We start from the raw sequence: 15,395 nt of genomic DNA on the forward strand, positions 1-15,395 counted from the left end.
TTGTGGCACAGTGGGTTTCAATTTGGAGTCAGTTTTATTTGCATATGACCCCTTTAAAAAATGACCAGCTGAGAGCTGGTGACTCATACCTGTAATGCTAGCTATTCGGGAGGCTGAGGATTGTGGTTCAAAGCCAGCCAGGGGCAGAAAAGTCCCTGTGAAACTCGTTATCTCCAGTAAACTACTCAAAAAAGCTGGAAGTGGCACTGTGGCACAAGTGCTAGAGCACTGTCCTTGAGGCACAAAGAGGCCCAGGGACAGTGCCCAGGCCCCCAGTTCAAGCCCTAGGACCAGCAAAAAAAAAAAAAAAAAAAAAAAGTTCGATGATCTACACAAAACATTTTTAGTTTATTTCACAATTAATGATCTGCACATCATTTTCCTTAGCCAATCAGGCTTTGCCCATAATAGAGGTTACTTTTTCTTTGGTGTCATTGAGTGGAGCCAGGGTTAGCCCACCCTTTGTGGGTATAGCCCTTATTTTCAAAGTGGCATTTTTATTCTCCCATTTTAATTCTCTCTCCTTCTGCCCTTATCTGTCTCTTCTTTTCCTCACCATCTTCACCCCCCCCACATGTCTTTGATAGCAGTGTAGTCATTGAAATCAAACTTCTTCAATAATTGGCATATTATGATAGATGCACTTATTTTCCAATGCTTCAGGATCTGCATCTGGTCTCAAGGAAGAGTACTTTCGTCTGTGTGTGGAAAGGTTTCAGGAGGTTAACCCTTTCATAGAGCACATACTCCAGGAAGTGGATGAAGAAAGGAAGAAGGGGTAAGGAAGGCAAATATTTGATGACTGTGAAAATCCTGACAAGTCAGTGACTTTAGAGACATGAAAGTGGGTTGGTAATAAACTTTGTGTGTGTGTGTGTACTGGTAACTGGGGTTTAAACTCAGGCCTTCCTTAGCTTTTTCCATTCAAGGTTGGCACTCTACCACTTGAGCTACTCTCCATTTTTAGCTTTTTGCAGGTTCATTCGTGATAAAGAGTCTCATAGGCTTTTCTACCAGGGTTGGTTGGGTTTTTTTTTGTTTTTATTTTTACGGTCGTGCAGCTTGAACTCTTGGCCTGGGTGCTGTCCCTTAGCTCTTCAGCTCCACAGTGCCAGTTCTGGGTTTTTGTTGGTTAACTGGAGATACGAGTTTCACAGACTTTACTGCCCAGGCTGGTTTTGAACCATGATCCTCAGATCTCAGTTTCCTGAGTAGCTAGAATAATAGAAATGAGACACCAGTGCCTAGCTTGGACATCTCCATCGTTAGATGGACTTAGAGGTGGTGGAGGAAGAGCCTTAAAGCAGGCACCCTCAAGTCTTCATTCAATGCCTGGGAGCTGTGTGAACTTAGCCAGATCATCAGTTCCAACGTTTCTATGTATAGAATGGGGATTCTTTGTGCGCGTCTATGAGAGATTAAATTGTACAGACTGTTAAAGTCAAATGTCCAGTAGTTTTTATCTGGTGTAAATATATGATGTACTTGTATGTCTGCTCCATACTTGGTTCCAGTAAACATTATTTATTCATGAAGAAAATAATACTTACCTCACTGGATTTCTTTGAATTTTAACATCTTTGTTTTTGTTTATTTGCTGTATTTTAATAATATAAAGAATGGAAAGAGGAATCACATTAAACATTGCTGGTAACAATCGCTTAGTCCAAGTACAGAGAATAACTGGTGAAGATTTTTGTGTCCTTTCCAAAATTCTGAGGAATCATTCGTGTATTAGTGGTATGTGTGATTAAGAATCACTACTCTCCCCCTCCTGCCTCCCCCCTGCTTTCTGTTACCTTGCTTCCATTCTGCAAGGAACATCACTCTGCCTCGTGTCCTCTAGGTGTGGATGCTAGATATAACTGCCTCGGTGATACCGGTGCGTACTATGTTGCAAAACTGCTGCAGGTAAGATTTTCCTACATCATATTCTTATTTCCATGTACAGGAAACACACACACACTCTATGCTAAGTGTTGAGGGTCCAGAACTCTGGGCTATATTTCTAACACTTGGAGTACAGGGAGCCCCGCTTGGGGTTGGTCTCGGCAGAGCTGGCACTTAGAACCACTCAGTCATCTTCTTCAGATTTGTACGCTATGATGACACATATAAAGCATGACCACACTTAGAACTTGCTCAAACTGAGGACAGTGTTTACCTTTCACTTGCATTGCAGTTGCATTGTGTAAATGAGATGTTCTTTTTCCTTCAGGTCAGTTGCCTTTGCTGGAATTGAGTTTTCCTGAGTTATAAAGATTATCTTTGGATGTCATTGTCAACACCCAAATACATAAAACACGTGTAATTTATGGATTTCCATAAATACCTATGTAATAGCTTCTTTCTGCTCCTCATTACAGAAACAGCCATCTCTCGTTTACTTAAACCTTATGTTTAATGATATCCAATCTGATGGTGGAGAATTGATTGCTAAAGCCCTACAAGTAAGCATGTATATGCCTCTAACAGTTTCTTTTGGAATTTTAGTTTCTTGTTGGTTGCTTTTTTGTTTTTTCATTTTTTGTTGGTACCAGGGCTTGAACTCAGAGCCTGGGTGCTGTTTGTTGGCTCTTTCCTCTCAGGGCTGGTGCTCTACCACTTGAGCCACAGCTCCACTTCCAGTTTTTTGATAGTTAATTGTAGATAAGGGTCTCGTGGACTTTCCCATGAGGGCTGGCTTTAAACCACGGTCTTTAGAGCTCAGCCTCCCAGGTAACCGGTGCGTGTGCCAGCCACCAAGGGGGGACATCAGTTTAACAAAACGTGAAGTTTTTTTTTTTTTTTCTGCAGTACTTTCAGTTGTTTTCTGTTGTTCTGTATGTATCTTTCTGCCCACCCTATGCTATCTTTTTTTTTTTTTTCAAGTAAAAAGATGGACTTATTGGGGAAGTAAAAAGGATACTGACCGGCCAGGGTCACGGCCCATAGCCTGGGGAAGGGAGAGGAGAAAGATAAGGGGGGATGGAAGGTAGAGAGAAAAAGAGAGAGAGAGAAAGAGAGGGAGGAGAGAGAAAAGGGATAGGAATGGGAATGGGAATGCTTGCTTAGTGGCAACAGCACAAGATACTGTCAAAGATGATAAAGAAATGTTTTTGAACTCGCTGTAAGCAATGGTCACATGACACTGTAAAAAATGCTATTGAGTGGCTGGGAATATGGCCTAGAGGCAAGAGTGCTTGCCTCGTATACACATGAAGCCCTGGGGTTTGATTCCTCAGCACCTCATATATAGAAAACGGTCAGAAATGGCGCTGTGGCTCAAGTGGTAGAGTGCTTGAGCAAAGAGAAGCCAGGGACAGTGCTCAGGCCCTGAGTCCAAGCCCCAGGACTGGCAAAAAAATAAAAATGCTATTGAACTGTTATACTTTAAAAGGGTTAATTATATGTTACATGAATTTCATCTTAATTTTTTAGAAAATAGACTTACAGAGTTTCCAATGGAAGGAAAGTTAATTCATGTTTGCTCTCGTCACTGGTTGTTGCTTGGGTGACTATTTCTTGGTCATTATTTATGGATTTTAAAAAATCTACAATGAGAAATTCAGTGGGCCTTTTTTTTTTTTTTTTTTTTTGCCAGTCCTGTGGCTTAGACTCAGGGCCTGAGCACTCTCTCTGGCTTCTTTTTTGCTCAAGGATAGCACTCTCATACTTGAGTCACAGCGTCACTTCCGGCTTTTTCTATATATGTGGTGCTGAGGAATCGAACCCAGGGCTTCAGGTATACGAGGCAAGCACTTTACCACTAGGCCATATTCCCAGCACGAGAAATTCAGTGTTACTTTCAAGGAATATATCCTGTTCTGCCTCCAATGAAAAAATACAAATCTGCACATAGTAATGTTATCTTCTAACTCATTCAGTGTAGAAAATTCTATAGATTAAGATGTAAATTGCTGGGCACCGATGGCTCAGCACACTGAGATCTGAGGATCACAGATCGAAGCCAGACCTGGCAGAAAACTCTGTGAGACTCGTATCTCCAAAAAAAAACTACTCAGATAAAGCCAGAAGTAGTGCTGTGGCTCAAGTGGTAGAGCACTATCCTTGAACAAAAGAAACTCAGGGACATCACCCAGGCCCAGAGTTCTTCAAGCCTTAGGACAGGCCAAAAAAAAGAAAAGAAAATATTTTGTTTTGATTCCTTTTCAGAAAAATAAAACTCTGAAATATCTGCGAATGACTGGAAACAAGATTGAGAATAAAGGTGGAATGTTTTTTGCTACAATGCTTCAAATTAACTCATCCTTAGAGAAATTAGACCTGGGTGACTGTGATCTTGTGAGTAAATTTATTATGAGAAAATCACCCAGACATTGGGTTATCCAACCCCCTTCCCCCCACCAGGAAATCAGCATAGAGAACCAACTGTTCAAGAAACCATCAGCATAGAGAACTAACTGTTCAAGAGACTGCCTAAGGGCTGGAGTTGGAGTCCTGGCCTAAATGTTAGAGAACTCTCTGCTAACTGTGAGGCCCTGAGTTCAAGTCCCAGTACCACCCACAGATAAAGAGACAGAGCAAACACACACACACACACACACACACACACGTTTTATTAATGGTTAATCTTGTCCCAAATGTCAGAAAGTGTGTATTTTTTTCATTTCACATAATAGTATAGACTGTTAACAAAATCAGATTATGGTAAATACCATACAAAAATATGCAGCATGTTATTTCTAATGTATCCATAGTTCATCTCAACCTTTATGGGGTGTTTTTTTTTTTTTTTTTAAGAAAAAAGGTTAAAACTAAAATGATACTAAAATGTAGCTCTGAGCCTACATTTGGTCAGATGAGAAATATATTTACATGTCTTGAAAGAGATACATTAACATTGAGATGTTTTAAGAACTGAAAAGTTACACACAAAGCAGAAAGTAGAACTGTGGTTCAAGTGGTAGATTGTTGACCCTGAGCAAAAAAGCTCAGGGATAGCACCCACGCCCTGAGTTCAATTCCCAGGACTGACACACAATCACACACACACACACTGAAAGGCCCGCGTGTTAGCAGTGAGTGGAGAATATGTTGAGGTAGAAGCAGTGAGTCTCCTTGAGACCATATCCAGCAAGGTTGTATGGTTGTATGGGGCATGAACCACAGGGAGATTCATACCTGAGAAGAGTCCTGTGGAATATGAATCACAGCAAGGCTTTGAGCTGTGACATGATCTGATTGGTGCGTTTAAAAGATCCTTCCAGTTTCTCAGTGGGGATTGGAGGGTGGCGAGGAGAAGCCATCTGACCCCTAAGACAGTCACTGCAGTCATCTAGGTGAGAGATAACTCGGGTTTGGGCAGGAAGTAACAAATTTGAGACATCTTTTGGAGGCAGGATGTATAAGACTTAGGAATAACTGCAGAGGGTAAGAGGCTAAGGAAGGATGAGTAAGAAGCCATTTTCTTGCATAACAGCTGAGTGTGTTTCATGCACACGTGACATGATTGGGTCTTGTAGTTGGAGGGAGGGGAAGGCCTGTGAGAGCTTGAGAGGGGGGATTAGCCACCCTTTCTCACCACACACTTAACATACTTTATGGGTCTAAGAGAATGTTTGCACACAAAGATATGTGTGATGAAGTACCCGAGGCCTTGCTGAGTTCCACGTACACACGTGTGTGTGTGTGCATGTGTATATCTTGAGGTCTGCATCATACAGGAAGAACCTTGAAGAAAGCACCTAGGGAATGATCATGGGAAAGGTGAACATGGATGCTGTAGGTTTCAGGACAGGGAGAGACGAAGGAACAGAATGTCATTTGTGAATATAACCAAAGGGCAAGAAACAGCTGGACATATTACAACCATTTTATCAGAAGTTTGGGTAATTATCTGGAGCTGTTTATACAATGTGGCTCGGTGGTAGAGTGCTTGCCTAACATGCATGAAGCCTTGGGTTCAATTCCTCAGTACCACACATTAACAGAAAAGCCAGAAGTGGTGCTGTGGCTCAAGTGGTAGAGTGCTAGTCTTGAGCAAAAGAAGCTCAGGGACAGTGCCCAGGCCCTGAGTTCAAGCCCTAGGACTGGTGCGCACGCACACACACAAGATTATATATTATCTGTTTCCCTAATGAATTTACTTGTTTTTAGGGAATGCAAAGCGTGATCGCATTTGCTACAGTCCTAATTCAAAACCAAACAATTAAAGGAATAAATCTAAACCGACCTATAATGTCCAGTGAACAGGTATGTATTCTGAGTGACAGCAGTCACTATATAATGTAACTGAAACTAAGGTCTTACAGAAGTCTGATGCATTTAGAAATTTCCTTGTATCTTGTACACTACTAATTGGAAATTAAAACTTTTATTCAAATGAAAATTATACGAACTCTTCCTCAGATTTTCGTATTTTGAGTCAGGTTTTTTTCTGTATACCCCCGGTTGGCCTCAGGCTCATGGTCCTCCTACCTCAGCCTCTTTAGTGCTGGAATTACAGGTGTGTACTACAATGTCTTGCTTGTTAATTTTTTTGTTTTGATTTTCTTAATTAAAAAAAATTTTTTTTGCCAGTCCTGGGGCTTGAACTCGGGGCCTGAGCACTGTCCCTGGCTACTTTTTGCTCAAGGCTAGCACTCTGCCACTTGAGCCACAGCACCACTTCTGGCTTTTTCTATATATACGGTGCTGAGGAATCGAACCCAGGGCTTCGTGTATACGAGACAAGCACTTTACCACTGGGCCATATTCCCAGCCCCTTGCTTGTTAATTTTGATAAGACTTTGATCACCAGACATGCACTCATACGTTGCTTATTTAAGCAAGAAGCACATATCTTTTCTCATGAAACTCAAATTCTGAATGAGTAAACATGTCAAAAGTTAAAAGTACTCATGCTTAATGTTTTAGAGGTCATGCTGTAAGATTCCCATGTCTGTTGTCTTCCTGTTCTGTTCATGTGAGCGGTGTCATCATTGAACTCATAAGTGAGCACAGCAAAATGTGTGTGAACAGCATTGGGAGGTCTGAATGTGATTCCATGGAAGTGCTGGCTGGAGACAAAGATCATGAGAAATACGGTTGATTCTTGCAAGGCTTTTGTTCAACATCCTATTGGGTTGCATCTGTCCACTGTAAACACTTAAGAAATAAACTCATTCTATTTCTGGTCTAACGATAATTTACTACAAGGAAAAGTAAAAAATGCCCAGAGTGCTTTCTATAATTAAGTGAACATTAAAAGTTCAATGTTCAAATGAACTTTGAACTTGTTTTTAAAGTTTAGAGTACTTTAAATCATTTTAAATGAATGGCCTCCTTGTTCTCCCTTAGTATAACAGAATTAACCATACTTTAAAAAATTATTTTTCAAGCCAGGTGTTGGTGGCCCATGCTTGTTATCCTGGCTACTCAGGAGGCTGAGGTCTGAGGACTACAGTTCAAAGCCAGCCCCAGCAGGAAAGTCTGTAAGACTTTTATCTCCAGTTAACGGTCAGAAAACTGGAAGTTGCACAAAAGCTCAGGCTCGAGTTCAAGCCCCATGACTGACAAAACCAGACTACACCAAAAATTTTTTTTTCATATTCAGAAGTGCTTTGTATTCTTTCCCTATATAGGTATCTTCCTTTGAATTACCTTTGTGCTTCTACTAAGTTTTTAGAGTTTTAAACCATATGTTTGTAAAGATAACCTTAATTTGCCCAAGAAAATCACCTGAATCCTCAAATAGAAACATACTTAATAAACCCTCAAGATGCTGAGCTCCAGTGGTTTCATAAACAAACAGATCTTTAAAAGATACCAGCAAAATGCCTGGCCCAAAGTAAGCACTTGGTGAATTTCTTCATTCATGGTTTATTTCACTCAGTAAATACCTGAGTGGAACCCCAGATTAGACAACACTCTAGATGCTGGAGATAGTTATGCAAGTGGCCAGCGGTGGTCTGAAGGACTGCAGTGGCTGGGGCGCAGTCAGCTGGTGTACGAGTGAGTCAGGGCTCACGGCACCGTGGGAGCCAAAGGAAGGACCCTGAAGTCAGAGCCCTGAGGCAGGAGGCAGCAAGGAGGGGTCTCAAGTTGAAGACATGACACACTTGAAGGCTTAACAACAACAAAAATCTGGATTATCTTCCTGCAGGAACAAACGTTTAAATATATGAAATCACATTAGAAGCACAATCTATCCCTCTTGGAAATACTATTAACCTCCAATCTGAGAGCATTAAAACCCCAGTGCTAGTACAGGTCTAGGCCTGGTGTTTCTAGTGGCCAGGTAGGCTCCAACCTGCTTGCTAGTCTCCAAGGCAGCCATGCGGTCCCCACATTAAAACCTACTGCATGCAAGGCTTTAGTACTCATCACTGTCGGGTCACTGGGTAGCACGATCAGAGGCTATAAGATGTTGGCTCTCACCTGCGATTTCTTGTTGACACTCTCTGAGGTGCCTGAAACAGTGTCAATGCTAGGTGCCACTCTGGGTAAATTAAGCCACAAATTCAGTAAGGTGGCTTTCTTTTTCAAGCTTAGCCTAAAAATGCAGCCATGGCACACAAGTGTACCCGTCCTCTGTGCCAAGCCAGAGGCACAGTGATAGTGCACCCTCTAGTGGTCAGTTTGTGTTTTTAGATGCCAGACGCCCAGCTACTAAGTCATTTCATTTTACAAGTGTCTGCTACATATTAGTAAAAAGGTAAACGATAATTTTGGGGGCTTGGCATGGTGGATAATCGTAGCACCTGGGAGACTAAGGCAGGAGGATTCAAAGTTCAAGGTCATCCTAGACTACATAGCAAGATCTCTTTAGCAAAAAAGAAAAAGTTAATCTAAATACCAGCATGTATTTGGGATAGACATGTAATGCTTCAAAACTATAACTTAGGGGCTGGGAGTATGGCCTAGTGGCAAGAGTGCTTGCCTCCTACACAGGAATCTCTCAGTTCGATTCCCCAGCACCACATATATGGAAAACGGCCTGAGGGGGCGCTGTGGCTCAGGTGGCAGAGTGCTAGCCTTGAGCAAGAAGAGGCCAGGGACAGTGCTCAGGCTCTGAGTCCAGGGCCCAGGACTGGCCAAAACAAACAAACAAAACTATAACTTAGAACCACGATTATATACTTCTAGGAAGAGTCTACAGTCCATGTAGGACACATGTTGAAAGAAAACAACTGCCTTATTGAGCTGCACATGTGTAAGCACGGAATGAAAAATGACGGCATACAGCAGTTGTGCGAGGCCTTGTACCTGAACAGCAGCCTCCGCTACCTTGATGTCAGCTGGTAAGTGATCATTTTGCACACTAGGAATTTGGGAATTAGGTTGTGACAATAATTTACGTAAATGTCAGAGTACATAGGATGCTTTTGTTAGACACTATTTTCATGATAATGAAACCACTGCTGCCAACCTTTTATCCTAAGCTTGCATATTAATTCAGTGTATACTATATTATAGCTCTTAAAGGGTGATTGAACAGTTAATTTAGTTATGCCAGCAAGAATGAAGGCTGTATTTTATGGTGAATTTTCATCAGCTCTCTTGGAAGTTGAAGTTACTAAAATTGAAAGTACTATTACAGGTTTTCAAGCATCTTATTGCTGCTATAAACAAAAGGACAGTACTCTTTTACAATATTACCAAATATTTTCCTTCTCCAGCAATAAGATAACTCGTGACGGAATGGTATATCTGGCTGCTGTACTGAAAAGCAATACTACCCTGGAAGTAATCGATCTTTCTTTTAACAGAATAGAAAGTGCAGGAGCAAATTATCTCAGCGAAACTCTTACTTCACACAACAGGAGTCTTAAAGCGTTAGTATGCTTTTATATTTAATCAAGATCTTACACTTTTAGAATATCTACCACAATCTCTTTTAATTACGAAATGTGAAAATCTATTTTCTAAACCATATTAAGTTATGCAAAATACTTGTTTTTTTCAAGTGTAAAACCTAGAATTAAAACTTAAAGTTAGGCCAGTGGCTTATGCCTATAACCATAGCTACTTAGGAGGTTGAGAGCTGGAGGATCTTGGGTTCAAATCCAGATCTGGCAGAAAAGTTCAAAGGACTCCAATTTTAAACTAACCAGCAAAAAGCATGGGTGAAGTGGCTCAAATAGTAGAACACTGGCTGAGCTCAAGCCCATTTCTGCCCAAAACAAAAACAAACAAAAATAGACTAATTTTACTTGTTAAAATTCATGAAAATTTTCTTATTGTTTATATTATTTATCCAGTATTCTAGCAGAAAAGCCATAAGCATTCAACATGACAAAGACACTGTAATTACCCAAACATTTACAAAGCAACTTAAAATAAAAAGACTGTCTACTTTCAAAATGTAGGTGGCTCTCCTACATACATGAAGCATTTAGGGAGAAAAAAAGTTTCTTGGGTTTTAGAATTATATGGTCAATATTCAGCTCTCCTAGATACATGCAGCAGTTAATGAGAAAACTAAATTTCTTGGGCTTTAGAATTTATGTAGTCAATATTTTGATCATCACGTTAAAATGTTTAGAATAATGCTAAGAATTATGTAAGAAAGGGATGGCATAAATGTTGCTGTTGACTTGTGTGTTCTTTGTGAACTTGATTTCCAGCGTTATTACTTTTGGTTTTCCTATAGACTGTCAGTAGTCAGCAACCAGATAGATGGAAAAGGACTTATTGCACTTTCAAACTCAATGAAAATAAATCCCATATTAAGTAATATTTACATCTGGGGAAACAAATTTGATGAGGCTACATGTTTGGTAAGTTTTCTTCAATAAAAGCTTTTCCTTGGATGCCTTTATTGCTTCAGACATTTACAAGGGACCTTAGACATTGTGACATTATAGGGAAGTACTACAGTTGTTGGTTTTTTGTTGGTTTTTTTTTTTTTTTTTTTGCCAGTCCTGGGCCTTGGACTTGGCCTGAGCACTGTCCCTGGCTTCTTTTTGCTCAAGGCTAGCACTCTGCCAACTTGAGCCACAGCGCCAGTTCTGGCCTTTTCTATATATGTGGTGCTAAGGACTCGAACCTAGGGCTTCATGTATATGTGGCAAGCACCCTTGCCACTAGGCCATATTCCCAGCCCACTACAGTTTTTTTTTAAAACATAAATCCTAAAAATCAGCTACAAAAAAAAGTTTTATGGTTGAAATAGTAAAATATTATATACTGGCATTAAAGATCACTGAGTTACAGAGTTCCAGTTCCTCTAAGGTAAACCCTAAAAAACACCACCACCAACAACAGCAGCAACAACAACAAAAACGGCTGGGAATGTGGCTTGGTGGTAGAGTGCTTGCCTAGCATACATGAAGCCCTGGGTTTGATTCCTCAACACCACATACACAGAAAAGCCAGAAGTGGCGCTGTGGCTCAAGTGGTAGAGTGCTAGCCTTGAGCAAAAAGAAGCCAGGGACAGTGCCTAGACCCTGAGTTCAAGTTCCAGGACTGGCAACCCCCCCCCACCCCCACCACCACCACCATAAAACAAGCCAGACACTGGTGGCTCACACCTGTAATCCTAGCTACTCAGGAGTCTGAGATGTGAGGACTGTGGTTCAATGCCAGCCCGGGCAGGAAAGGCCATGAGACTTATCTCCAGTTAACCACAAGAAAACCAGAAGGGGCAGTGTGGCTCAAAGTGGTAGTGTGCTAGCTTTGAGAAGAAGGGCTCAGGGACAATGCCCAGGCTGTGAGTTCAAGCCCCATGACTAACAAGCAAGAAAAAAAAAAAAAAAACCCCAAAAACTACTGATTGGTGTAGCAAAATCTCCAACTGTTTCCTCAGAATTATGTGAAGACAGGAACTAGAAACATATAGTACAAACTGTTAAAAACATTTGGTATGTTGCTCACATAAATCCTGAGAGTCACTGATAGTACAAAACAAATAAAAGCATAGTAACAGTCTTCATTCAGAAAGAATAAAGAAAAAAATATACGTTAAAATACTAATAATTTGTCAAAGGACTTACCAGAATCTCACTGAGAGTAGGATAATAAAGCACATACGACTGTCTAGGAAACACAATTTTAGAACATCCATATGCTTTAGTCATTGTATATTCTAGAAACTAAATAAACTTGAAACTAGTGCTAATTACAAGCTAAACAGCCAACTAAAATTTTAAATCTTTCAGTGTTTCAATTTCTGCCTTGTTTTATAGAATGGCAACCTGAACATGACAGTGCTATGCTTGTTCACCATTCTCAGACAGACACCAAGGCTCTGACAGATACACACATTCTAAAGTGAAGAATAACTAATAGGTCAACATCTACTGCTGTGAGATTTTCTTAACCTAAATTTGTAGATTCGTTTCAAGGGGTTCACAAACTCCATACAACCCTATGTCCAAACATGGGGCTCTGGTGTGTGTGTGTGTGAGTGAGTCCTACTTATTCATCAGCTGTTATTTTGAGACAGGGTCTCATTGTGTGTGTGTGTGTGTGTGTGTGTGTGTGTGTGTGTGTGTGTGTGTGTGTGTGTGTGTGTGTCCGTGTGTGTGTCCTACTTATTCATCAGCTGTTATTTTGAGACAGGGTCTCATTTTATTTTGCCCAGGCTGGCCTCTTGCCTCAGCCTCTGCATTTCTGGGATGGCAGCATACGCAGCCAAGACAGGTTCTATGGTATTTTGAGAGCATAGGAACAGTCCTGCTCTTTTGTCCACGACCACCTGTCTTAAGAGCACTTGTGGGACTTTAGACTTTTGATCATCAGACTTATGATGCATAAAGTTGATGGCACAAAGAATGAACTCTAGGAGCCACCAAATGACAAAACATGCCTTATACACAGAAACTTGAAGTTGTGCAGCTGGACACTGGTTGCTCAAGCCTATAATCCTAGCTACTCAGGAAGCTGAGATCTGAGGATTACAGTTTGAAGCCATGAGACTCTTGTCTCCCATTAACCTTAAAAAGAAGAAAAAAGAAAAGCTGGCAGTGGAGCTGTCACCCTAGGGCCCTAGCCTTGAGAACAAAACAAAACAAAAAGTGGCTGGGACATCACTCAGGCCTTGAGTTGAAGCCCCAGAACCAGCACCAAAACAAGCAACAACCAAAACAGCACAGCTAAGTGGAATGTTTGCATTTGTTTAAGCATATACATTAAAAATTGTATTCTTAATCATAGTTTTTTCCTAAAACAACTAGGCATTTTCAGAGTTAATTGAGGCGGGCCGTCTGAATGCAGACAACACAGATGTGGAGCCATTCACGGTGGATGGGCATGTGTACCTGGCAGAAGTGTCCAATGGCCTGAAGAAGCATTATTACTGGACGCCAACTTACGGAGATGCTCCTGGCCCTTCAACTAATGCAGGTTTTGCTCTTGTTCCAGTGGGTGAACATCTATGAAAAATAAACTCTCAAACAGTTTTCATGCATTAGCATTTTATATTTTTCCACAAATACAATTTACTTTTATCAAAAGTGTAAAACTTTGTTTAGATGTCTATCTTCAAATGCTGTAACTTTAAACAATTTTCACAAGGTAAATACTAAAATTTTAACCTCAAAGAAACCAAGGAACATAGTAATTTTTTAATACTGAAAATATAGTGACATAGCATACAAGGCCTCTACAGATGTCCTAATGGAAGGTTGTTATGAAGTGGTAGAGAGGTTTCAGATAGCACATTTCCAGCGAATTTTAGGGGAGTTCAAGTTTAGAAGGTGAAAATTCATTGAATATAACCCATTTAGGTGTAACAGGTGTAACAATTGCACAAAAAGAGGCTAATAAAACCCTCTTCTCATAGACAGCTGTTACCTGGCTCCTAATATTAGAGTAGCTTTGCTTGGTTTTGGACTTTATATAATCAAATAACCTTTTCTTGTGCCTGGCTCCTTTTTATGGCATTAGTGTTATTAATGTAGCAGTCAGTAGTACTCCATCCTGTTCTGAGTAGGAGTCTAGGATTCTGGAAGAAGATGCCTTTCAGGCTTACAGATGCCCTAATCCTTAGCAGTGCAGGGCACTGAATTACTGTAGGCTGTGAGTGGAACCCACACTTCTCATATTCCTGCAAGGGGAGATTCAGAAGACAGCTGAAGGGGAAGTGACTATGCTTCCTGGAGCCTGTAGTGGGATGGCACATGGTAAATCTGCAGTCTGATTTACACTGGGCTGCTGGAGACACAGGCGCAGGTGCTAGAGCCTTAGAGAACAAGGGTGAGGTCAGCTAAGCCAAGAACTACTTGGCTCTGCCAGGCTGGGAAAGACCTGATCACACACCTAAAAAGCCACTATATTTGACAACAGAGAATGGGAGATTCGAAGACCCAATCTATCCTGATGTCATGATGTCAGACACCATTTTAGAGACAAAAGATAGAAATAACTATTTCCCTAAAAGATTAAGCATTACCTAAAGATATCAATTGTATGTTCTTTGTATTTGTTTAACTGGCTACAACTAGAAATTAAATTTTCTAGCTTACCAGAGTAAAACTTCAAAATACACCTTCCTCTATTTTGTGAGGGTGATGGAGGATGAATTACTACATACAACTTACACACACACACACACACACACACACACACACACACACACACACACGTATGAAAATAGAATTGAAACTGACTAAAGAAAAAACATTTCCACTAGGGATAGTGGCTCACACTAGTAACCCTAGCCACTCAGGAGGTGGAGATGAGGAGTAATGGGTTTCAAGAAACTATCTAAACCAATAAAAACAGCATGGTAGTTTACATTGGTTATCAGAGCTACTTGGGAAGCATAAATAGGATTGCAGTCCAACTGAGCCCAGGCTTAAATGCAAGACTATTTGAAAAATAAATTAGAATGATGAAAAGGTAGTCACTGATCAAGATGCATGTGTACACAAATGGGCATGTTAAATTGAAACCCCTTTGAGCAGCTATTCAGACATAATAAAACTGAAGCAAAAGGGCTGAGGTGTGATCCAAGTGGTGGAATGTCTGCCTAGCAAAAGTTGTAGGTTGATTCAATCCCCAGTACTGCCAGAAAGAAAAAAGCTCCATTTCTTCTGTACATATAAATTACATTGTATAAATACATAACATTCTTCCAGTGTCTTCAAAACAATCATACTTTAAGAAGCCCCCCTGCCCTCCTTAAGCAGGTGCTGGGGCTCACACCTATCTATAATCCTACTCAGGAGGCATTGGCTGTGTAATCCTTGCTCTTCAATAGTAACCTACAGTTGAGTGCCGAGGGCTCACGCCTGTAATCCTAGCTACCCAGGAGGCTGAGATCTGAGGATTGTGGTTCGAAGTCAGGCCTGGCTGGAAAGTTCATGAGGTTCTTTTCTCCAATTAACCACCTAAAAACCAAAAAAGTGGGGCTATGGTTTGAAGTGCTAGAATGCTAGTCTTGAGTAGAAAAGCTCAGGGACAGCATCCAGGCCCTGAGTTCAAGCCCCAGGACCAAAAAAGTCTTTAATCTGTGGTTTACATTGAAA

The 15,395-nt window shown here is 40.8% G+C and overlaps 1 protein-coding gene across 2 annotated transcripts; it reads left to right on the top strand.

The window, feature by feature from the left end:
* The first annotated feature begins 231 nt into the window (after positions 1-231).
* Lrrc34 (leucine rich repeat containing 34) lies at positions 232-13,329 on the top strand. 2 transcript variants are annotated; one of them, XM_048347154.1, is made up of 10 exons: positions 232-778; positions 1,619-1,740; positions 1,847-1,911; positions 2,367-2,450; positions 4,156-4,284; positions 6,100-6,195; positions 9,070-9,224; positions 9,603-9,758; positions 10,577-10,703; positions 13,101-13,329. In XM_048347154.1, exons 1-10 carry the CDS (start codon positions 639-641, stop codon positions 13,302-13,304), a joined length of 1,278 nt encoding a protein of 425 aa, XP_048203111.1. In that variant the 5' UTR covers positions 232-638; the 3' UTR covers positions 13,305-13,329. The 2 variants fall into 2 exon arrangements, with proteins under 2 accessions (XP_048203111.1, XP_048203112.1); XM_048347155.1 differs by lacking the exon at positions 1,619-1,740 and having other exon boundaries at positions 731-778.
* Positions 13,330-15,395: the final 2,066 nt, after the last annotated feature.

This window comes from Perognathus longimembris, chromosome 5, assembly GCF_023159225.1.
Source record: "Perognathus longimembris pacificus isolate PPM17 chromosome 5, ASM2315922v1, whole genome shotgun sequence".
NCBI lineage: Eukaryota > Metazoa > Chordata > Mammalia > Rodentia > Heteromyidae > Perognathus > Perognathus longimembris.

Coding starts and splice junctions, on each gene's coding strand:
- Lrrc34 (XM_048347154.1), top strand. CDS start 639: ATGCACTTATTTTCCAATGCTTCAGGATCTGCATCTGGTCTCAAGGAA. Junction 9,225..9,602: donor CGCTACCTTGATGTCAGCTG/GTAAGTGATCAT, acceptor TTCCTTCTCCAG/CAATAAGATAACTCGTGACG. Junction 10,704..13,100: donor TTGATGAGGCTACATGTTTG/GTAAGTTTTCTT, acceptor TAAAACAACTAG/GCATTTTCAGAGTTAATTGA.